Here is a 26,168-nt window from a genome sequence, read left to right as displayed (position 1 = left end):
ACTCCTACTTCTTCTTAGTGTTGTGGTGTGGGTGCGTATGACCTTAGTTTTTTGAGACCTAAAACAAAACAAAACTAAACTATGATTTTGTCTCTCTCAAGTACGTAAAATGAGGCGCAACAAATTCCTTACAGTCATATTTATTTACTCAATTTCTTGTGAACATACGAGGGTTGGAACTTAAATAGTGGCAACTACACTCCTGGAAATGGAAAAAAGAACACATTGACACCGGTGTGTCAGACCCACCATACTTGCTCCGGACACTGCGAGAGGGCTGTACAAGCAATGATCACACGCACGGCACAGCGGACACACCAGGAACCGCGGTGTTGGCCGTCGAATGGCGCTAGCTACGCAGCATTTGTGCACCGCCGCCGTCAGTGACAGCCAGTTTGCCGTGGCATACGGAGCTCCATCGCAGTCTTTAACACTGGTAGCATGCCGCGACAGCGTGGACGTGAACCGTATGTGCAGTTGACGTACTTTGAGCGAGGGCATATAGTGGGCATGCGGGATTCCGGGTGGACGTACCGCCGAATTGCTCAACACGTGGGGCGTGAGGTCTCCACAGTACATCGATGTTGTCGCCAGTGGTCGGCGGAAGGTGCACGTGCCCGTCGACCTGGGACCGGACCGCAGCGACGCACGGATGCACGCCAAGACCGTAGGATCCTACGCAGTGCCATAGGGGACCGCACCGCCACTTCCCAGCAAATTAGGGACACTGATGCTCCTGGGGTATCGGCGAGGACCATTCGCAACCGTCTCCATGAAGCTGGGCTACGGTCCCACACACCGTTAGGCCGTCTTCCGCTCACGCCCCAACATCGTGCAGCCCGCCTCCAGTGGTGTCGCGACAGGCGTGAATGGAGGGACGAATGGAGACGTGTCGTCTTCAGCGATGAGAGTCGCTTCTGCCTTGGTGCCAATGATGGTCGTATGCGTGTTTGGCGCCGTGCAGGTGAGCGCCACAATCAGGACTGCATACGACCGAGGCACACAGGGCCAACACCCGGCATCATGGTGTGGGGAGCGATCTCCTACACTGGCCGTACACCACTGGTGATCGTCGAGGGGACACTGAATAGTGCACAGTACATCCAAATCGTCATCGAACCCATCGTTCTACCATTCCTAGACCGGCAAGGGAACTTGCTGTTCCAACAGGACAATGCACGTCCGCATGTATCCCGTGCCACCCAACGTGCTCTAGAAGGTGTAAGTCAACTACCCTGGCCAGCAAGATCTCCGGATCTGTCCCCCATTGAGCATGTTTGGGACTGGATGAAGCGTCGTCCAACGCGGTCTGCACGTCCAGCACGAACGCTGGTCCAACTGAGGCGCCAGGTGGAAATGGCATGGCAAGCCGTTTCACAGGACTAAATCCAGCATCTCTACGATCGTCTCCATGGGAGAATAGCAGCCTGCATTGCTGCGAAAGGTGGATATACACTGTACTAGTGCCGACATTGTGCATGCTCTGTTGCCTGTGTCTATGTGCCTGTGGTTCTGTCAGTGTGATCATGTGATGTATCTGACCCCAGGAATGTGTCAATAAAGTTTCCCCTTCCTGGGACAATGAATTCACGGTGTTCTTATTTCAATTTCCAGGAGTGTATTTATTCACAACCGCAAAAAACGAGTTACATGTCTGCACTTGTTACTGTCCTTCAAAGTATCCACCGGCGTGTAGAACCCGTTGTCAGCGATGTGTAGTATACCGTTAGCAGGGCCTGTTCTGTTGATGGTGCGAATGGAGGGGTCTACTGCCTGTGAAGCGAATGCCGCGAAGTCACAAAGACTTAAGTCCGGGGAGTATGGTGGATGGTACAGTTCTTCCCACTCCCACAGACCGAACAGAGCAGCCACAGCTTGCGCTGTATGCGGCCGCGCATTGTCGTGCAAAATGATGAGCAGGTTGCGCAGAAAGTGTCGCCGCTTCTTTCGCAAAGCTGGTGCAAGTGATGCTCCAAAAACGAACAGTAATACTGTGCATTGACGGTCTACCGGGGGGGGGGGGGGGGGGGGGGACGTAATGCTGCGTTAGGATAAAACCGCCACTGTCGTACACAAGAATCACCATAACTTTAGACCGCTCCATTCGCACCATAAACAGAACAGGCTCTGCTAACTGTATACCACGCCTTCCACTTCGCTGGCAACGGGTTCTACATAACGCTGGTGTCTACTCTGAAGGACAGCAACAGGTGCAAACATGTAACCCTTTTGTATCGGTTGTGAATAAATAGTTGCCACTATTTTAAGTTCCAACCCTCGTGAAGATACACTGAGCTGACAGAGGTCGTTGGTACCTCCCGATGTCGTGACGGGCCTCCTTGTGTCCGGCGCGGTACAGCAAATCAACGTGACATGCATTCAACAAATCGTTGGAAGTCCAGAAATATTGAACTATGCTGCCCCTATAGCCGCCCACAATTACGAAGTCTTTCCGCTGCAGGAATCTGTGCACGAACTGACCTCTCAACTACGTCCCATAAATGCCCGATGGGATTAATGTCGGCCGATGTGGGTGGCCGAACCATTCTCTCGAATTGTCCAAATTGTTCTTCAAACCAGTCACGAACAATTGTGATCCGATGACATGGCGCACTGTCATCTACAAAATTTACATCGTTGGTCCCCAAGTAGCTGAACATAACCGATTATTGACTGGAAATGGCTCAGTTGGGCCAGAGGACCCAGTGCATTCCATGTAAACAGAGCCCGCGCCTTCATGGAGCCACCATCGGCTTGCATTGTTCCTGGTTCACAACCTAGGTCTATGGCTTCGTGGGGTCTGCACCACACTCGAACCCTGCCATCAGCTCTTACCAACTGAAACTGGGACTCATCTCATCTGGCCACGGTTTTCCAGTCGTCTAGGGTCCAACCCATACGGCCATGAGCCCAGGAAATGTGCTGCAGGCGATGACGTGCTGTTAGCAAAGGCACTCAACGTCCGTTGTGTGGTTCCATAGCCATTAATGCCAATTTTTGTCGCATTGTACCTACGGACGCGTTAGTCGTAAGTCCCACATCGATTTACGCTGTTATATCAGGGAGTCTTGCATGTCTCTTAGAGCGCTGATGCCTTTGCAGAGTTGTCAGTGCTGTCTTTATGTGAAGGGCATCGGGCCGGCCGTGGTGACCGAGCGGTTCTAGGCGCTACAGCCCGGAACCGCACGACCGGTACGGTCGCACGTTCGAATCCTGCCTCGGGCTTGGATGTGCGTGATGTCCTTAGAACTACTAAAACCTAACCTAACCTAAGTTCTAGGGGACTGATGACCTTAGAAATTAAATCCCATGGTGCTCAGAGCCATTTGACACATTTGAAGGGCGTCAGCCAGTGCGTTGACCGTAGTGCGAAGTACCGCCTGAAATCTGGTATTCTCGGCACACTCTTGACACTGTGGAGCACGGAATACTGAATTCCCTAACGATTTCCGAAATGGAATGACCCATGTGATAGTTGCAAATACTATTCCACGCTCAGAGTCTGTTAATATCCGTCGTGTGGCCGTAATCACGTCGGAAATCTCCTCTCATGAATCGCCTGAGTACAAATGATAGCTCCGCCAATGCACTGCCCTTCTATAACTTGTGCACGCGATACTAATGACAAAAATCAAGGGATGGCGATACGCACATAAACAGATGGCATCACAGTGTACATTCGGATGCACTCCTGCCGTAATCCTTGTCCTCTTTATATTATTTTAAAGAGTCAGACTAACATGTAAATTACTGAAGAACAAAACTGATATTAGAACTTGCGAACTGGCACACTGTTGGCCTTATCCTGTTTCATTGGTAATAATACTGGTAATGGTAAAGGCAAAGGTAATGGTATTGGCATCACAGACTGGGCAGTAAAATACAGTAGGTGTCCTGTAACGAAATAATTTTATTGTGTTTCTTATCCCCGATTCACACAAACAGCATCATGACCGGTTTCGTACTCTTAGTAAGACATTATCGGATGACGCGATTCTTTTAACTGAACATTGTACGCACCTCCCTGTCTATTAAACTGACGACTTATCAGTCACTCCTAACCTATGGTATCAGTGCTTTCATTGCGTTGGACAATACGAGGTGCATTCAGGTTCTAAGGCCTCCGATTTTTTTTCTAATTAACTACTCACCCGAAATCGATGAAACTGGCGTTGCTTCTCGACGTAATCGCCCTGCAGACGTACACATATTTCACAACGCTGACACCATGATTCCATGGCAGCGGCGAAGGCTTCTTTAGGAGTCTGTTTTGACCACTGGAAAATCGCTGAGGCAATAGCAGCACAGCTGGTTAATGTGCGGCCACGGAGAGTGTCTTTCATTGTTGGAAAAAGCCAAAAGTCATTAGGAGCCAGGTCAGGTGAGTAGGGAACATGAGGAATCTCTTCATAGTTGTTATCACGAAGAAACTGTTGCGTAACGTTAGCTCGATGTGCGGGTCTGTTGTCTTGGTGAAACAGCACACGCGCAGCCCTTCCCGAACGTTTTTGTTGCAGTGCGGGAAGGAATTTGTTCATCAAAACATTTTCGTAGGATGCACCTGTTACCGTAGTGCCCTTTGGAACGCAATGGGTAAGGATTACGCCCTCGCTGTCCCAGAACATGGACACCATCATTTTTTCAGCACTGGCGGTTACCCGAAATTTTTTTGGTGGCGGTGAATCTGTGTGCTTCCATTGAGCTGACTGGCGCTTTGTTTCCGGATTGAAAAATGGCAGCCACGTCTCATCCATTGTCACAACCGACGAAAAGAAAGTCCCATTCATGCTGTCGTTGCGCGTCAACATTGCTTGGCAACATGCCACAGGGGCAGCCATGTGGTTGTCCGTCAGCAATCGTGGCACCCACCTGGATGACACTTGTCGCATTTTCAGGTCGTCATGCAGGATTGTGTGCACAGAACCCACAGAAATGCCAACTCAGGAGGCGATCTGTTCAACAGTCATTCGGCGATCCCCCAAAACAATTCTCTCCACTTTCTCGATCGTGTCGTCAGACCGGCTTGTGCGAGCCCAAGGTTGTTTCGGTTTGTTGTCACACGATCTTCTGCCTTCATTAAAGTGTCGCACCCACGAACGCACTTTCGACACATCCGTAACTCCATCACCACATGTCTCCTTCAACTGTCGATGAATTTCAATTGGTTTCACACCACGCAAATTCAGAAAACGAATGATTGCACGCTGGTCAAGTAAGGAAATCGTCGCCATTTTAAGTATTTAATACAGTTCTCATTCTCGCCGCTGGCGGTAAAATTCCATCTGCTGTACGGTGCTGCCATCTCTGGGACGTATTGACAATCAACGCGGCCTCATTTTAAAACAATGCGCATGTTTCTATCTCTTTCCAGTCCGGAGAAAAAAAATCGGAGGCCTTAGAACTTGAATGCACCTCGTAATACATTTGTGTAGCTATTTCAGTAGGCTCGCACCACTGTGCCCAAACACCATTTTTACTGGATCACAATTACAAATATTAAGGAAAGCAATTCGAAAAGATTCTCTATTAGAAATGGGTACAGTAACCGCAAAAACATTACTCAAATCCTTTTTAACTAAATTTCTAGATCAGTAGCGGAAAGGTGGCGTGTGTGAGTGTGTGTGTGTGTACAATAAATTATTCTTTTAATCGCATTATAGGAACCTAATCACGCTGCAGACATATATTACAAAAACACATAAAATAGCGGGACTCCAGCCTGACTTTGCGCAGTTCTCAAAACGGAAGAAAAAAAAAGAAAAAAAAAAGGAACGCGTTCAGTGACTTAAACAGCCAAGTACACTCCAGAATAAGATACATAACATTCCCGGGTGGTACACTGAGGCGATTCACTTATATGCCCTTCTTGCGTAAAGACAGCAGAGAATCATTTTACAAAGACTGCAGTTCCCGCGAGGAGACAGTTGAGGATACACATGCGAGTTGAGATCACGTGACCTGAATTGACTAGACGTGACGGACATTGTGAATACACCACGACGTCACGGTGTCGCAGCGCCCAGTGCGAATGGCCTTTAGATCCGCAAACCCGCTGGCTACTGTGCGAGACACACTTGCAGCTTTTGCGCCACCTGATGAGCGGCGCACAACGTCACCAACTCACGGCAAAACATCTCACTATGATTTGTTGAGACGTAGAAACCGGTCGTGCTATTATTTGTGTGAGCGGAGGCTGATAGAAACTATAAATGAAAGTCCAATGTTGGTGTCATTAAGTAGTGTTGTTTGTTGACAGCCGTGTGAACATCAGCTTTCTCCTACCTGCCTATATGCACAATGAAGCCGTCGTCGACGCCCCTGCTCAGCATGTCCTGCACGGCCTCCCTGGTGCAGATGCTCAGACCCAGCACGTTCACGTCCAGCGTCTTTTTTATTTCCGACGTTGGAGCAGCTGTTGGCAGTATAATAGTGAGATCGAAACTACATCAAAAGAATCCTTAAAAACACGCATGCGAACATATTTACAGTTCAGGGTCGCAGAAGCTTTTGCGAAAAGTTTCTGTGCCAGCAAGATTGCAATAACCACCGTAAAGACATCTTCAGATCCTTAGAAAATCCAACAAATTTTCTTACGATTTTTCCCACAAAAAGCCACTGATTCGAAGACGACTATGCGCAGCAAATCGCTGAAATTTGTTCGACAACTGCATCTCAGGAAAATATGTTCAACCTCGAAAAATTTTCTTAGTATCATTATCTGTTTCCGAGGTATCCTACTTGAACAAGTAAAATACGCACGTAAATTTCGGTGTGAGGCGGAAGGTAGTTTATAGAGTGATGCTTCACGGAGAAATATGCTGTAAAGTGTGTCTTCCATCATACGAAGAGTTCTGGGAATCCCATGTGTGTACTACTGAAGCAGATCCAGACTTTTTGTATGCATAAAATTTGGTTTTAGGTGCAAAATTTGTTTTCCCTTTTTCTTTTTTTCAATTTCACGTAAGTAAATAAACTTTTACTAACCTATGAAGTTCTTTTCGTATGAATGACACGCCCTGCTGTGGGAGGGAGAAAAGTGCCCCTATTGGGGCACAAAAAAGGAATATGCTTGTGTTAAAGAGACAGAACGGGGCTGTTGGTACGCCACTTTTAACGTTCCTCAGCACCTTCAAGAAATTTCCCAAAAATTGTGGATTTCTAACATACTCGCGCTTGTTTATGCTGAGATAAGACATTGGCGGTGGGAAACAAAATTTGGCGGCAGTGGTTGTTGTATTGAAAGAACGAAGGGGATGATGGCAATGCGAGAGAAAGAGTGGCAGTGGAGCACAGTTGACCGCTGGCAAAACAGTGAAAGTGACAGTGCACTGGACGAGGAAGGGAGAGAGACAGAGGGAGAGGGAGGGGGGGGGGGAGAGAGAGAGAGAGAGAGAGAGAGAGAGAGAGAGAGAGAGAGAGAGAGAGAGAGAGGAAGTGAAAGTCGGTGACAGCCAGTGATAATGAAATAGTCTGACAATGAACTCGTGAAAGAGAGAGAGGGATAGTGACGGTGAAAAGGGGCAGCGGCAGTGAGAAGGGCGAATGAGATAGCGACAGTCTCCCTACTGCTCTCTGTTACTTTCTTCTCTCACTGACACTGTCTCCTTCGTTCTGCCCTGCCACGAGTGTCATTATCTCTTTGTCACAATCAATTCGTCTGAAAACAGAGAGACACAGTGAGTGAGAATGGGCAACCGGGAGTGGATGGATATGATCCTAACTCTCTCACACCCACTAGTCCATCGCTGTATCTCATTCAGGCGTTCTCGCAAGGGTGTGTGCTTAGCTGCTTTTTAAAAAGCGTATGCCACAATTTGTGAGAAAATTTTTAAAGGTGTTGAGGAAGGTAGAATGCGACATCTGCTACCCCACGCGTCATAAACACGGGCGTATTCGTCTTTTGTGCTCCGACGGGAGCATTTTCCCCCTGATAATTTACGGTCACAACTTCCGACAGAGATTTTCCCTACTTGTGACAGGGATGTAGTTCGAGTGTGGCATCCTGACGATAAAAATGTGATTTCCAATCACTTTCTTTCCTGGACGAAACTTATGGAATGTGAGAAACTCATATTTCGTGTATGAGGAAGTAGGCCGAATTTCACCTATTGTCATATGAAGTCCACACCTTTGCGCGATGAGGTCGGTTGCATTGTGACCTCACGTATTGGTTTACTGACTTGAAAAGATTGGCGTGTTGCGGCCGATTTCGGTCATTGGTGGAATCCACCAATGTCGGTGCCACTGTGCGTCAGACTAATTGTCTTAGGCTGTGGTCAGAGGTTGTCAACTCATTATTGGCAGCTGCTTGTGAAACGTCCCCTTTGGAAAATTTTAAATGACTGAAAATCAAATAACGTAGAGGTGTACCAACACAAACAGCTGAGCAGAACTGAACGTACTCAGACATTTCTCTCTTTACTTATTCTCATCAACACTAAACTGACACACAATATTTTTAGCGCAACGCAATCTGACTTCCAATAATCCCTACAAAAGAGTGGCCCTGGCCCTGACTAACAATAACTTATACCTTGCATGAATCACTTACCTCACAAAAAATCTTCGTTACTCGAACTACTGCAATACAACGAGCGCCAATACTGCCAGCTGAATAAAACGTTCTAACTACTGAAGGCACGAACTACTGATAGGCATAGTTACCAAATGAAAGATTTTGATAGAGAACAAACAATGTATTCACCTTAATAATGTTCAAAAGTCATCATATATATATCAGTTCATGATATCCAATATTACAAATTTACTCTTTCTGGTGGATCGTCCGCTCTCAAAATTCTGCCATCTCTCTCCCCACATCCACCACTGCTGGCGGCTCACCTCCAACTGGGCAACGCTACTCGCTGTTCACATCCAGCTGCCCAACACTACAACAGCAAATATTGTAACAATGCAAACCAGCCACCGACTGCACACAGCACAGTCAGCGATTTGCATTTAGAGCGCTACGTGGCGTTACCACCGTAAAAACCTAAACAGCCTACTTGCACTTGGAAGAGGTACAAGCAGCGCAGCCGCTCACGAACGAGACCACTGTCATACTGGTAGTGAAAGACAAATCAGCGAACTGGGTCTCCGACCAATGCTTACTCTTAGTTGCCTCTTACAGAGAGGTATCCCGTCACACTCTTAACTGATTATTAAGAAGTGGAACTTCATTTTAAGCTCACTAGCAAGTCCGCAGCTCGTGGTCGTGCGGTAGCGTTCTCGCTTCCCACGCCCGGGTTCCCGGGTTCGATTCCCGGCGGGGTCAGCGATTTTCTCTGCCTCGTGATGACTGGGTGTTGTGTGCTGTCGTTAGGTTTAAGTAGTTCTAAGTTCTAGGGGACTGATGACCGTAGATGTTAAGTCCCATAGTGCTCACAAGGGAACCTTCCCATCGCACCCCCCTCAGATTTAGTTATAAGTTGGCACAGTGGATAGGCCTTGAAAAAACGAACACAGATCAATCGAGACAACAGGCAGAAGTTGTGTGGAACTATGAAAAAATAAGCAAAATATACAAACTGAGTAGTCCATGGGCAAGATATGCAATATTAAGGTTCATATAAGCTAAGGAGCGCCGTGGACCTGTGGTTAGCGTGAGCAGCTGCGGAACGAGAGGTCCTTGGTTCAAGTCTTCCCTCGAGTGTAAGGTTTAATTTTTTTATTCTCAGTTTATGTGACAAACTCTTATGTTTTCATGACTTTTTTGGGAGTGATTATCACATCCACAGGAAAACCTAAATCGGGCAAGGTAGAAGAATCTTTTACCCATTCGCCAAGTGTACAAGTTAGGTGGGTCGACAACATATTCCTGTCATGTGACGCACATGCTGTCACCAGTGTCGTATAGAATATATCAGACGTGTTTTTTCCTGTGGAGGAATCGGTTGACCTATGAACTTGCTATCAAATGTTTTCGGTTCCCATTGGAGAGGCACGTCCTTTCGTCTACTAATCGCACGGTTTTGCGGTGCGGTCGCAAAACGCAGACACTAAACTTATTTCAGTGATCAGAGACGTCAACGAACGAACGGACAGATTATAACTTTGGGAAAATAAAGAATGCAAACTTTTCGCTCGAGGGAGGATTTGGACCAAGGACTTCTCGTTCCACAGCTGCTCACGCTAACCACAGGACTACGGCGCACCTAGGCTCACATTGTCCTTGATATTGCCTATCTTGCGCATGGACTAATCAGATTGTTTATTTTGCTTATTTTTTCATAGTTCCATACAACTTCTTCCTGTTTTCTCGATTGATCTGTGTTCAGTTTTTCAAGGCCTATCCACTGTGTCAACTTACAACTAAATCTGAGAGGGGTGCGATGGGGAGGTTCCCTTGTCAGAGCCATTTGAACCATTTTTTTTCTCACTAGCAAAACCAAACGATTGAGCTGAAAAAAGTTTTCATTGTTCCTCCTATTTGGAGGACGTGTAGGTTAGCGCATGCTCAAAGTTGTCTGACAGATATAAAAACCAATTTCCGTAACATCTCAAAAGTGGAATGTCAATTATGACGACACGAACGTAATGACAACACAACACACAGTCCCAGAGCAGTGAAAATTTCCGTCATGGCTGGTAATTGAACCCAGGCGCCTTCGCTCGGTAATCCGACACGATGACCACGCAGCTACCGGGATGGACAACTGAGTAGTAAATTGGTAAGTTACCAAAAACCCAGCCTAACTTAAATAGGATGGTCAGAAAGAGTCTGAAAAGCTTGTAATGGTGTCGCAGGGGGGGCTGCGCTGCGAATAAGATTATTAAGACAAAAGGTCGATACGTTGCGCCGTTTCCCATTTAAATAGTACTGACTTTAGCCAGCAAGGTCGCTGCGCGCGGAAATTCAAGTAGCCTGCCAGAGACAGTGTTGCCAAACGTGTTCTTCGTTTGGTTTCCTCAAACCAAACAAACGCAGCATTTGCTCACCTAGCTTAAATTTTCGCCTACCGAAAAAGGCACATTTTAAATGGTAATGACCATTGCAACAAGTGGTAACTCATGGATCCACAGGTATCTGTGCATTACCGCATTTTAGCGCGTGTAATTGTTTGAATTTGCGTGCCCAACGACCTGATTAGCTAATGTCAGTGCCAATTAAACCGAAAACGGCGCAACATATCAAATTTGTTTATCAATTGTTTCTCAGCACAACCTAACATGTAACACCCTTACAAACTTTTCAGACTGTTTCTGACCATCCTATATATCTACTTCGTATGCTAATAGGGAATATTAGTCACTTACAAGTCAAGAGAGGATTGCGGAATAATCCCGCGCTGTTGATGAGAATGTCGACGCCTCCCAGGTTATCAGAAATCCATTTGAATACAGAAAGTAGGCTTTCCTCGTCAGTGACATCTCCATACATTGGGTACAGTTGGCCGGTGGAATATTTCAGTTGCCATTCCTAGGGAAACAGAAACATATTGCTGTTACTATCAAAAGACTTATTCTTAAGAAACATGCACTCATTCCCTCAATTTTGAGATGAGTGCCTGTAATAGTACGACTGTAGACCACGAACATGTATTGTACAATTTACTTTCCGACTGTAGCTAACAATGTGAGCGTAGTGCAGAAAAAAAGAGAGAGAAAAAACGCAGTTGGCGACAAAGCAGTCTGTACGTTCTGTCTGCGTGGCGAAATATAGACTGCTCTCAAAGGTTGTGATAAAATAAGCCCTAATATTTAATGAAATGCGGAATGTCAATATTTAATGCTCAAGAGAACAAATTTAGTAATTTGATCGGACTGAAATGTCTATATTGTGCAGAAGCATCGGGGCCCAAAGATTAGAAAAGGGCGGAAACGATTGAGTAAAACAAGTACTATGCCGAAAAATGATAATTAATGGGATGTTCAATGACGAAAGCAATTGTTCTATTTAAAACGCGATTGTAATTTGCTGAGCTGTGAACGTCTTTTGAAAATAAAACTGTTTTCTTTGATGCATATGCCACTCAATCAAACCAACAATTGCTCAGTATTATTAGATTTCTCTTAAAACAGTTATTGATCAAACAGCAAATAAGTTATGAGTAATGCTGTGTTTGTCTGAATTTAAATTACACAACAATCATTGAGTAACGTAACTGTACAGCTGATAATTCTATTAACGTTGCAATTTTAAAAGAAAACTACACGGCAAACATAAGTAATGGTACCACCAAATAGATTTTAATGCGTCAACATACTACACCGGTTGTACTCAGAACACCAGTCGGTAACGAGTTGTTGATTTTGTTGTGGTCTTTATGCAGCTCTCCATGCTATTCTATCCTGTGCAAGCCTCTTTACCTCCGAGTAACTACTGCAACCTACATCCTTCTGAATCCGCTTACTGCATTCATCTCTATGTCTCCCTCTACGATTTGCACCCCCGACCCTTCTCTCCAGTACTAAATTCAAGATTCCTTGATGCCTCATAATGTGTCCTACCAACCCATCCCTTCTGCCACTCAGGTTGTGTCACAAATTTCTCTTCTCCCCAGATCTATACAGTACCTCTTTAGATAGATCAAGTAACTAATAATCTTCAACATTCTCCTGTAGCATCACATTTCAAAAGCTTCTATTCTCTTCTTGTCTAATTGTATGGAGTGGAAGTGAAACAGTTTAAACGGTGACGATACGTTCAGAAAAGAGTTCCTGACACTTAAAATCTACGCTCGATGTTAACAAATTTCTATTCTTAAGAAACGCTTCTATTTTTTATGTCCTTTACTTCTACCGTCATCAGTTTGTTGCCAAAATAGCAAAACTCACCTACTACCTTAAGTGTCTCATTTCCTAATCTAACTCCGTCAGTATCACATGATTTAATTCGACTACGTTTCAGTACCCTCGTTTTACTTTTTTGATGTTCATCTTTTGTCCTCCTTTCACGACACTGTCCATTCCATTCAACTACCCTTCTAAGTCCCTTGTATGCACTAAAGCGCCAAAGAAACTGGTATAGGCATGCATATTCAAATAGAGATAAATGTAAACAGGCAGAATACGGCGCAACTGTCGGCAACGCCCATATATATATATATATATACAAGTATGTGGTGCAATTGTTAGATCTCGATAATCAGCCATTGTAGCAGTAGTAACCGATCTAAGTGAGTCTGAACGTGGTGTTATAGGCGACGCACGAGCGATGGGACGCAGCATCTCCGAGATAGCGATGAAGTGGGGATTTTCCCGTGCGGCCATTTCACGAGTGTGCCGTGAGTATCAGGAATGCGGTAAAACATCAATCAGCAACATCGCTGCGGCCGGAAAAAAATCCTGCAAGAACGGGACCAACGACGACTGAAGAGAATCGCTCAACGTGACAGAATTACAACCCTTCCTCAAATTGCTGCAGATTTCAATGCTGGGCCATCAACAAGTTTCAGCTTGTGAACCATTCAATGGAACATCATTGAAAAGGGCTTTCGAAGCCGAAGGCCCACTCGTTTACCTTTGATGACTGTACGGCATAAAGCGTTACACCTCGCCTCAGCCCGTCAACACCGACGTTGGACTTTTGATGACTGTTGCCTGGTCGGATGAGTCTCTTTTCATTTTTCCAAAGTTTATCGAGCGGATGGACGTGTACGGGTATGGATACAACGTCATGAATCAAAGGACGCTGAATGTCAACAGGGAACTGTTCAATCTGGTGGAGGCTGTGTAATGGTGTGGGGCTTGTGCATTTGGAGTGATACGAGACCCCTGACACGTCACCTGCCACAGTCGTATTTAGAAAAGTACTGTAGGGAAGCAGCCTACTCACGCTATAGTAAATTCACATCAGTTTCAATTGTGTGCCAGTCAGTCTGCTGTAACTAGCTCTGACGTCATAAACGTTGCGCAATACCTTAAAAATCAAGCAAATGAACTAAAACTTTCCTAGTATGTCAGAAGTAATGCTAAAGTAATGTGTGTTAAATATCAGTTTGATAACTTCAGCCATTTCCGAAATTTGGACGTTTTTCTACAAAAATAATTGGCGCAACAGCAAAGAGCTAGAGACTTCAAAATTTATATTTAGATTCAGCTTTCATAATGATTTAATAAAAACTGTACTTTGGATTTCATAGATTAAGATTTTAGTGGAGATTCATGATTTTGTGGTTTTCGTCTCAAAACTAAAGGAAGCAAGATAGATTAAGTAGGCTAAGAAATAAGGTTAGGATGTTTAGATTTAAATAGGTTGGAGGTCCGCTATGACTATGAAGCTGTGAAAAGTTTCTTTTGAATATCTATAAAATTATAGCGATAGCGGATCTCAAAAGGGACAGTTCAGAGCTCATCTGCTGCGTGCAGTGCAACTAAATTAATTCTCTCGCCCAGAATACTTAAGTTAGCCACGTCAAAATTTTATTATCAATACTTACCTGCGTGCTGAATGCACAGTTAAATTAGGAGCTTCATCGGCCTTCAGCAAGAGAAACTAGAATTTATTATGTAACTTGAAGTGGTGCGTTACTAGCCCAGCGGCTAGTCGAGGCAGCCGACTTGATCGAGCGTTCCCTCCGCCGTCCGCACCGCGGCTTTATATATAAGAGCACTGTGCGAGGAAAAAAGGCCCCAGTTCTCTCCAGACGCTGAATGACACGCCATCTGTGTCGGCTGTCGCGCCGCATCGGTATCACTGCGAAGAACAGCCTCGGGTGCCGTATTCAGTTACTAGAGATGCGCGGAAACATGAAATCATTTCAAGTGACTTTCATTATCTAGCTTCAGTTTGCGTATTGTCGTATTTTCACGTGCCGTCGCGGGACAGACATTCTACTACTTATTTAGCGTGGCGTTTGATGAGATATTTCATCAAATTATGGCGAGCATTCATTTCAATATTTAATTCGGACATTTATAGTTGCATTAGCGCAATAGACTCTGAACTGTTCTGTTAGTTAGGTTGTAGGGATACTTGTGGGTGTATTTGTGATTTGGAGAATATACTCAAATATTTTGGAATATCGTTTTTGATTAGAAATCCCGGACAATCTCCTAGTTCCTCAGAGCTATAAGCTGCAGCTATAATAATATTTCTCAGACAAAGTGGGCACTAGGAACTCTATTTACAGGCTTCAGGTTTTGTCAAATCGCTTTCTGGGAGTCAAGAACGCTAAATAGAGAGCCAGTGTTGAGAACGGCGAAAGACAGCATTAACAACATTTTAAAAGCCTGAAACTTTTATACAGCATTCAAACATTTATGTATCAACGATACCAATTCAACGCTAAAATACTAACCGCCGCCCCACAGTACGTAAGAATCTTGTCAGATCACCTGCGTTCATTAATGTCCATTGTGCATTCCGACAGACTTGGGAAATTCCATCAGGACAATTCGACACCCGACACGTCCAGAATTGTCGCACAATGGCTCCAGGAAAACTCTTCTGAGTTTAAACACTTCCGCTAGCCACCAAACACCCCGTACTACGGATTTATGGACAGCCCTGCAGGACTTATGGTGTCAATTCCCTCCAGCACTTAAGACATTTGTCGAATCCACGCCACGTTGTGTTCGACACTTCTGCGTGCTCGCGGGGTCCTACACGATATTAGGCTGGTGTACCAATTTATTTTACTCTTCAGTTTATTTCCTCCTTTCATCCATTAAATTCAATATTTCTACTAACCTTCGTCGCAGTTACCTTCTTTGTACCTTCTGTGATTGCCCAGTTTAGAGACGTCCATTCCTCTTCAATTGTACTGCCTGCTGAGCTATTCCTTCTTGCTGTATCTAAAGCCTTAGAGAACTTCAGGCGTATCTCATCAGTCCGTAGTATTTCCGTATTCCACTTCTTCGCGTACTGATTTTTCCTGGCTAATCTCGTAAACTTCAGCATACTCTTCATCACTACTATATTGTGAACTGACTCTATATCTCCTGCTGTGTACGCCTTCAAATTCAGTATCTGATTGCGGAATCTCTATCTGACCATGATGTAGTCTAACTCAAACCTTCCTGTACCACCCGGTCTTTTCCAAGTGTACCACTTCCTCTTCTGATTCTTGAACAGAGGATTCGCTATTACTAGCTAAAATTTATTACAGAACTCAATTAGTCTTTCTACTTTCTCATTCCTTGTACCCAGCCCACGTTTTCCTGTAATCGTTTCCACTACTCCTTCCCCTAGAACTGCGTTCGAGTCCCCATGACTATTAGCTTTTCATCTCCTCTTACTACATTGTCAGTAACCTCATATGCTTTCTCCTTCTCTTCATCGTCAGCCGCGACGTCGGAGTGTATACCTGAACCATAGTTGTCTGTATTGGTTTGCAGGCGACTGTGTTACCGTGAACAGTTCAGTGATAGGGTTGTTCTTATCACACATTCTGTCCTTTCATAACGAATCCTACTCACGTTATACAATTTCCTGCTGCTGTTGATATTACCCTATACTCATCTGACCAGAAATCCTCGTCTCCTTCCCATTTCATTTCACTAACCCCTACTATATCTAAATTGAGACATTATCTTCCCCTTTTCAGATTTTCTAGCTTCCCTACCACGTTCAGGCATCCACTTTCCACGTCATGACTCCTAGAATGTTATCCTTTCATTGATTATTCAGTCTTTTTGTCATGGTCACCTCCACCTTGGCAGCCCCTCCCAGAGATCCTAATGGGAGACTATCCAAGAATCTTCTGACAATGGAGAGATCGTCATGACACTTTTTCAGTTACAGGCCTCATGTCCTGTGGGTGCAAGTTGTGTCTTCAAAGCAGTGGTTTCAGTTGCCATCTGCATCCTCATACCGTTGAACACTGCTGTACTACGGAAACAGGTGAGCCGAACCGTACAGGGATGTTTTGGGTGAGCTAATTTTTCTTACAGTGTCACTGGCTGCAACGTGACCCTGAGGATGCCTTTCCTTTACTCCCCCCTCGATGTGTTCCCTGAGAAATGCGGTACATTGAGTGATGAGCACATGGGGCGTTCCCACTAGGACATTTCTCTCATGGATCCATGGCACACAGCATGATCGACTACTGCCATGTTGGCTGATTTCTGCTGGGTGCTGCAGAGAGATGCTCCAGATATCATCCACAGGAGAAAGACAATGCGACGGTGCGTATAAACTAGGTAACTTCAATTAATGTTTGTGATCTAAAGTTTACGGTTTCCTTATGATGCTACTGTAAAATTCCAACTTACTTGTAACCCTGAACTAGATGACTGACTGAATATTATGTTAAAACAGAGCATCGAAACGTGTAAAGACCGTCAACTTTGGATTCTGCAAAACATTCGCTTTGGACCAATGTTTTGAGTGGTAACTGCTATGTTTAATCTGATGGAAGGAGAAATTGGTAGTAGAAAATCTCTTTTTCGAATCGGGCAAAAATGTCTAGTGCCCTTTCAAAAACATCTGTAGTCATCTGTAAGGAATTTCTTCACCTCTTTATAATGGATGATGGAATGGGATTCAGTAAGTTGTGTCCATGTCTGTTTCCTTTTTTGCGAAGCTCACAAATCCACCAGCCAGCCGCTGTGGTCGAGCGGTTCTAGGCGCTTCAGTCCGGAACCACGCGGCTGCTACGGTCGCAGGTTCGAATCCCGCCTCTGGCACGGATGTGTGTGATGTTCTTCGGTTAGTTAGGTTTAGGTAGTTATAAGCCTAGGGGACTGATGTTAAGTCCCATAGTGCTTAGAGCCATTTGAACCATTTGTAATCCACCAACGTTTATGAGAAATGCTGCTACTTTTCGGCTTGCGCACTTCAGGCTGTGCTTTACTGTGTGTGAAATATATGAGCATAAAAGGCTGAAATTATTCGTAAGACGGCTGCGGAAAGAGAGATATCAGAGATTTGTTTATCGTTTACCAAAGTGTCCGTACAAATATAATCTGAACACGTCAAGGTGCTTCCACACTGAGCCCACCGTGCCTAACATGTCCCGCCTGTTGTCGGTACGTCAGAGGAAGCAGAGCATTTGCGTGTGCCAGCTCTGGATGGGAGTACGCCGTGCGTGGAGATGTGGAATTGCGCTGAGCTGCACCGGGGCATAGTCATTAAGGTTGGAGCGCATGCAAGGTCACAGCGGGAGCAAGTCGACATTGCATTTAAGGCGTTGTAACGTCGTTTACAAAAGAGAGAAAAGCTGTCGTCAGTGGGTAACACCAGTGTTAGAAAGTAGTACGATGTAAGGCAAACAAATATATTTCCAGTGTACCGCTTGATGGCAGTAATGGACAGTTCGAACATTTTTATCGAGTGTCGTTACAGACTTAAAACAGATGTTGTATCTGAACCACGAATAACGAACACAAACTGTACAACTGCAATATCTCGCAAAGAGATTCTGGCAATAACTTTGCACTTTATGGTAACTGGAGACTCGTTCATGAGTTTGTACTGAATATATACATAGTATATCATACATTGAAAGGTTCCTTCTGCTTAGAGGAAGAGACATACAAGGAAACAGTTACGCATCGTCACCTTTTTGTATCTATGCTAGAGCGTGCCGGACGTGTGTATGGCCAAGTCGCCTCACTGACACACGCTTGCCCGCTTGATACATTGCTCAGAAGGATTGAATTTAAGCGGCCGGCCCGACGTTTAGTTAAATGATCTGATGATTATTATATTAATATTGCGCAACGGATAAGGCGGGGGTGGGGTGGGGTGGGGTGGGGGGGGGAGGGGCTGAAACAACCAAGTGGGCAAGTCAATAAAGGCCACGATCCATCATGATCTATAAGGACACCACTGTGTTCGCAACATTGCTCTCTACAGCGGACTGTGGTTTGTAAAGACCACCAAATCCATGACATCCAGGTTATAGGTCATTTATTGTCTAGATCCGAGAAATTTAACAAACTTAATATGACATTTATCATCTATATATCTGAAAACATTACAAATGTAATAATTGCAGCAAACAAAGTCAAGTCAAATATCTTCTAGTTTTTTGTCTCGCACTGAAGGTGCTTAAACTAACAGGCATCTCGTTTCTACTTAAGCACTGGGAAAGAGGATGGGACCACGATGCTGCCCTTGTAGTCCGTCTGCTGGGACAGTGATCGAAATTGGCACCCAAGATTACTACTAGAACCGAATAACAAAATGTCTCTTTGGCCAAAGCAGACACAAACATCTCCCATATTCACAAAAGAAAGCAAATTCTTAAAAATAAAACATCCTGCGAAATACGGCACACGCAAATAATCAATTAACAGCACACGTATGCATCCCCACCTTAACTAATTTCCAAGAACGAACTGGTAGCTCGCTGGTAGTGCAATTCGGCACCACGTGGGTAACCGATACCAACAGCTAATTTCTTTGTATAGTATGGAAAGCAAGAACGAACATAGGGGTGAGTACAATCATTCACACGCTCAAGCTATTCTTTTTCAAAGTAGGTAGGACGTGCTGCTTGCAAATGGGGGTAAAAAAGGAACTGTGAACATTTATGAGATGGCCTAGAAAAGTTTTACGGCACACGCTTTGAACCTTAAGTATGTCACACACGCATATCCTACCAGGTTTCACACGGAATCGTCATCCAAATTACTCATCAGCCGTTACAACCACGTGTTAACTACGCGGGGTGAGGGCCCAGGTTACTTTACCATTGCAAAAACAATGTTGCTTCTAAAAGTGAAACTATACAATTTTTTTAGAGCTATTGCTGCTCTCGTGTGCTGAATGCACCAAGTGATTGCAGCACTATAAACGGATAACATGAGCTCCATGCTCGCCTCTGAAAAAGAAACCCTAACTGAAAACTTTAATCGTAAAGGCAAACTTTCCCAAAAAATGAATGAATGGCCGTAACGACACGCTAACTATTTCAGTCCTGAAAAAGAGCGGATTAGTAACGGTGTAAAACATAATACCTCATTCCACGGTGAAGCTGGCGGCAAAGACGGAGATCGCCTTCGATCCCGTCCGCTCAGTTCAGCCGCTACCCCACGAGTGACTATCGTGGCGGCTCTCAACGGCTGTTCCCTTACATGGAGGGCAGGGGGACCTGTTACCAACTCCGGACCACCCCGTAGCAAACAGGTGCATCATCTCTGTCTTTAATCCAGGCGTAGGTTGGCACTAACCGACTTACAGGGTGAACACTTGGCACTACCAGCAGACGAACTCTTAATACAAACCCCAGACTTAATCAACGCAAGGCAACGTAGTGGGATTAGGGAAAGAAAGTGCTTTTATGTAATTATGAATTGAATTAAATAAACAGGTAGTCCACTTCTTCACTCGGGATATCACACAATTTAAACTAAAAAAATGTTGAACGTATAATGCAAAAAAAAAAAAAAAACTAATTGTAATGAGATAGAACAAACTGTTCCCTCTGAACACCAATGATTGTCATCGAAGTTTGCATGTTGTTCTTCTGTTCATCGAGTTTGTAGCCGACACCATACGCGACCTATTATCAATCAACTCTATAACGATAATTAATGTCGTTAGGGTCTCGCAATTCTCGGTTTCCTCTGTAAAGAGCTACAAGTTGTTGCATTTCTTTGCTGTTCCTCCCGTCCTTTGCCTCAACACGGATGCGGGCAATGCAATGTGTGCGATGTGAGCTGCCACGTTGTATATTGCATGGCTGAGCATTGCGATATTCACTTGCCTGTTGTCGCTGTCTCAATACTGCAGAACATTGGCAATGCAGACATAAGTCTCTTTCGCTGGGATACTCACTGTCCCAGAAGCACCTGTCTGGAAGTTAATCGGTCTTTGAATCGTTAAAACCAAGAAATCTCATACAACAGGAAGGGATCTCGTCAAGCCTTGCTTACTAGATACGCTGAATCTAGTTCTAGGAGATCTCATTGTGTTGTTAGATGAAATAGAAAAAAATATGTTTTACTCATGTTGAAGTCGTACATAAGTTTGGATATTTTGGAAACGGTACTCAACTGAATAACAGAGTCTGCTACTTGCCCTGCAATTAGATAAATCGAACAACGTTGCATCTTGTTCTCAGCTGCTTCTCTGTGTTCGATACAGAAGAGATGTCTACCCCAAAGAAGAATACTTGTTCTCCGAATCACTGGACATAACTGCACACGGCAAAAATGTTTTACAATCAGTGGTGAATTTTGTTGAGAAAAGTGAGATGCTTTGGTTTGAAGTTGGTAGGTGTAGGCACATACGGAGCGTCTTCCATGTTGGGCGTTAGCTCTGAATTCCACACACTCGTAAAAGAAATTGCTTCAAATGCGATGTTCAGTCACTGCATTATTCACAGTCATACTCTGGCGATGAAAATACATCCACCTGATTTCTCTAACGAACTCGCTCAGGCAGTGAAAATTATAATACTAGTTCAGAATTTATGAGTTTGAATTTCCCTTAAACTTCTTTGCCACACTATCTCGGATATGGTTCACAATGTGCTCTTCTTGCCACGTCATAACCATAAAACATCTGTATGGAAGATGTTCCATACCGCATTCCGAAGTTGACAATAAATTGCTTTGTGCCTGGAAAGGGCAATTAGAGGGAAGAGGAGAATAGTTCCATTTCAGAATAACAGATAATATTTATTTTCAACATGACTTATTTAGCGGATTTCGTGGTAGAAATCAATACACTTAACTTCGGCTTGCAAGGAAATACGGTGAATATTTTGACACCACTAGATGAAGTTGCTCGTTTTCCTCGCAGGTTGGAACTTTATCAACACAGGGCTAAAGTTCAACACGTTTCGATGCTTCCAGAACTGATAGTGATGCTCGACACCAACAGTGACAAATGCTCAGTCACCCATGGAACTGATCAGCACTTATCAGCAACAAACTCTTTCAATAACTATTTTTGTGAACTGGAGAGCCGCGCTGGATTAGCCAAGCGGTCTAAGGCGCTGCAGTCGTGGACTGCGCGGCTGGTCCCGGCGGAGGTTCGAGTCCTCCCTCGGGCATGGGTGTGTGTGTGTTTGTCCTTAGTCCCTAAGCTTACACACCACTTAACCTAAATTATTCTGATGACCTTAGCAGTTAGGTCCCATAAGATTTCACACACATTTGAACTTTTTTTGAACTGGAGAACCGATAAGCAAGTGCGTGGGTCTCATGACCATTTTCGTCGAATGGAGGAACATTTCGAGGCAGTGAAGTCCAAGCCAAAGAAGAATTTCTTAGAGCACGTCAGAGCAACAAACTGAAAATACACTCCTGGAAATGGAAAAAAGAACACATTGACACCGGTGTGTCAGACCCACCATACTTGCTCCGGACACTGCGAGAGGGCTGTACAAGCAATGATCACACGCACGGCACAGCGGACACACCAGGAACCGCGGTGTTGGCCGTCGAATGGCGCTAGCTGCGCAGCATTTGTGCACCGCCGCCGTCAGTGTCAGCCAGTTTGCCGTGGCATACGGAGCTCCATCGCAGTCTTTAACACTGGTAGCATGCCGCGACAGCGTCGACGTGAACCGTATGTGCAGTTGACGGACTTTGAGCGAGGGCGTATAGTGGGCATGCGGGAGGCCGGGTGGACGTACCGCCGAATTGCTCAACACGTGGAGCGTGAGGTCTCCACAGTACATCGATGTTGTCGCCAGTGGTCGGCGGAAGGTGCACGTGCCCGTCGACCTGGGACCGCACCGCAGCGACGCACGGATGCACGCCAAGACCGTAGGATCCTACGCAGTGCCGCAGGGGACCGCACCGCCGCTTCCCAGCAAATTAGGGACACTGTTGCTCCTGGGGTATCGGCGAGGACCATTCGCAACCGTCTCCATGAAGCTGGGCTACGGTCCCGCACACCGTTAGGCCGTCTTCCGCTCACGCCCCAACATCGTGCAGCCCGCCTCCAGTGGTGTCGCGACAGGCGTGAATGGAGGGACGAATGGAGACGTGTCGTCTTCAGCGATGAGAGTCGCTTCTGCCTTGGTGCCAATGATGGTCGTATGCGTGTTTGGCGCCGTGCAGGTGAGCGCCACAATCAGGACTGCATACGACCGAGGCACACAGGGCCAACACCCGGCATCATGGTGTGGGGAGCGATCTCCTACACTGGCCGTACACCACTGGTGATCGTCGAGGGGACACTGAATAGTGCACGGTACATCCAAACCGTCATCGAACCCATCGTTCTACCATTCCTAGACCGGCAAGGGAACTTGGTGTTCCAACAGGACAATGCACGTCCGCATGTATCCCGTGCCACCCAACGTGCTCTAGAAGGTGTAAGTCAACTACCCTGGCCAGCAAGATCTCCGGATCTGTCCCCCATTGAGCATGTTTGGGACTGGATGAAGCGTCGTCTCACGCGGTCTGCACGTCCAGCACGAACGCTGGTCCAACTGAGGCGCCAGGTGGAAATGGCATGGCAAGCCGTTCCACAGGACTACATCCAGCATCTCTACGATCGTCTCCATGGGAGAATAGCAGCCTGCATTGCTGCGAAAGGTGGATATACACTGTACTAGTGCCGACATTGTGCATGCTCTGTTGCCTGTGTCTATGTGCCTGTGGTTCTGTCAGTGTGATCATGTGATGTATCTGACCCCAGGAATGTGTCAATAAAGTTTCCCCTTCCTGGGACAATGAATTCACGGTGTTCTTATTTCAATTTCCAGGAGTGTAGATACTCGTCACCATGCTATCCCCAAAATGTTGCTACTTCTATTTTAGAGAAATCTATTATTACCATAACAAGGCACAAGAATACTGAAACTTCCTGGCAGATTAAAACTGTGTGCCCGACCGAGACTCGAACTCGGGACCTTTGCCTATCGCGGGCAAGTGCTCTACCATCTAAGCTACCGAAGCACGACTCACGCCCGGCACTCACAGCCTTACTTCTGCCAGTATCTCGTCTCCTACCTTCCAAACTTTACAGAAGCTCTTCTGCGAACCTTGCAGAACTAGCACCCCTGCAAGGTTCGCAGAAGAGCTTCTGTAAAGTTTGGAAGGTAGGAGACGAGATACTGGCAGAAGTAAGGCTGTGAGTGCCGGGCGTGAGTCGTGCTTCGGTAGCTCAGATGGTAGAGCACTTGCCCGCGATAGGCAAAGGTCCCGAGTTCGAGTCTCGGTCGGGCACACAGTTTTAATCTGCCAGGAAGTTTCATATCAGCGCACACTCCGCTGCAGAGTGAAAATCTCATTCCATAAGAATACTGTTTCCAGTCTCCACATCATACAAGTAGGACAGCGGATTCTCGACTACGGTGGCAATGAAAACAAAAGCAAGGGACCGGTTGCACTTTGAGCACGGTTTACGATGTGCAATGGCCGAAATCAAACCGAATATAAAAAAGAACGTTATAAACAAGCAATATCAATCATTTCACTTACTGTAATTACATCTTGGTTTAGAATTAATCTACAAAAATGTCGCTTCAGTCTGCATGCTGACGGGAAATGCAATCTGAGTCGCGCGCCGTGGCGTGTACACAGCCACCGGCTACAAAGAGCAGTCTGAGACCGGCCAGTTGCGAACATGTATCGCTATCGACACGGTGGTGACGGGTTGCCAGACGCGCGTAATGCATTGTCGCACCGTCTTTATTAATAAATGGTAAAACTAAGTTTTCCGTGTTCCACATTCTGCACTACCCGGAACTACCGCCCACGCATCCCATCCTAACAGCAAATGGACGCAATAACATTTTACTCGGCCGTCCAAAAGCCCCGTTAGAGTACAAATTTTCATTCGTCGCTTCAGTCTGCATATATACGTCATAGATATTTGAGACCAAAATGTCTCTGGAACCTTTTAGTTGAACTCCCAACAAATAAAATATATTTTCCAAAGTAGTGTAATATGTATTTTCCTGTAATTTTAAAATTATACCGCAAAAATCTGTTTATTATGTAACCGATAGTTACAAATGTTCAAACTACGTTCGAGGTACTGGTTTCTACACGAAATCATTCAGGGATAATGGTATCAGAAAGGTTGGGAACGACTCTATTAAGGCGAGCCATCAGAAAGAGAACCCTGGCGGTAGCATGCCACGTTGGGCGCTCTGCCGCACGCGGTCCCTCCAGTCAATAGAAAAACGATGTCTCACGTGTTATGAAAATTAATTTTACAGTCTCCCTAACAACGGCGCGTTCTGTTGGATCTCGTAGAAACTGTAGGCAACAAAATCATCAGCTGCGGAATTTTCTGTTGCACAGGCGAAGTAATATCGTACCTCTTAGGGTATTTTATTTTTTATCTCACACTAATTTTACGTTTTCTCGATAGAATATATATTGGATGCAGCAACAAACTTCGAGAATATTCGTTCTTTTCCCAGTCCAGGTACCTTGACGAAAAAAAACCGCAACACAAGAAATTGTAGAAACACGTCCACAAACTTTCGTTTATGTCGCACATCTGACAGGTGTCTGTTCAAATTTCGTCTAAGAGCGGGGGTAGCAGCGCCAGCGCCACTATGAGGACGAAAATCAGGTTTGCTTTAACGCTCACGACCGTTACAGCTTGTATTTAGTTACCTTTGACATTGAAAGGGGTGAGATGATGATGGTGGGGTGTTGGCGTCTTTCTCCCCTTTAAAGGCATTCTTGACTGCGTCTGAACGAGTTTACGGAACAGGGCTACGAGAAGTTGGACGTTCCTTCTGCGTTACTGCACGAAGACTTGACAGGAATGAAGCCACTTTACGTGACTGACGGCAACGGCAGACGCCAGACTGTAAGGTCATAAGAAGACCGGAATCGGTGCGCCCACGTGGCACTACCGCGAGAGAACACCATCGCGTTCGGCGTATGGCTTTGACGCATCGAACTGCATCCGCAGTGGCAATTTGAGCAGCAGTTAGTCCGTTGTGCCACTAAGGTGCCGTTTCAAATCAGATACTTCAAGGACAGCTCCGAGCCAGACGCCCTGTAGCGTGTGTACTACTGACAAGGGAACCTCCCCATCGCACCCCCCTCAGATTTAGTTATAAGTTGGCACAGTGGACAGGCCTTGAAAAACTGAACACAGATCAATCGAGAAAACAGGAAGAAGTTGTGTGGAACTATGGAAAAAATAAGTAAAATATACAAACTGAGTAGTCCATGTTCAAGATAAGCAACATCAAGCATAGTGTTAGCTTAGGAGCGCCGTGGTCCCGTGGTTAGCGTGAACAACTGCGGAACGAGAGGTCCTTGGTTCAAGTCTTCCCTCGGCTGAAAATTTTACTTTATTTGTTTTCGCAAAGTTATGATCTGTCAGTTCGTTCATTGACGTCTCTGTT

The 26,168-nt window shown here is 45.4% G+C and overlaps 1 protein-coding gene across 1 annotated transcript in view; it reads right to left on the bottom strand.

Annotated features, from left to right (window-relative positions):
* Positions 1-26,168, bottom strand: part of LOC126230311 (farnesol dehydrogenase-like) — an 87,138-nt gene that overhangs the window by 43,688 nt on the left and 17,282 nt on the right. Inside the window, exons 2-3 of the mRNA XM_049942387.1 lie at positions 11,257-11,419; positions 6,283-6,412 (exon numbers count right to left, since the gene is read on the bottom strand). Of these exons, the coding sequence (XP_049798344.1) occupies positions 6,283-6,412; positions 11,257-11,419 (293 nt within the window). The remainder of the gene's footprint in view (positions 1-6,282; positions 6,413-11,256; positions 11,420-26,168) is intronic.

Source organism: Schistocerca nitens, unplaced genomic scaffold, assembly GCF_023898315.1.
Source record: "Schistocerca nitens isolate TAMUIC-IGC-003100 unplaced genomic scaffold, iqSchNite1.1 HiC_scaffold_378, whole genome shotgun sequence".
In the NCBI taxonomy this organism is placed as follows: Eukaryota; Metazoa; Arthropoda; class Insecta; order Orthoptera; family Acrididae; genus Schistocerca; species Schistocerca nitens.
The sequence above is the reverse complement of the archived record's forward strand: the minus strand, read 5'-3'. Positions and strand labels throughout refer to the sequence as shown.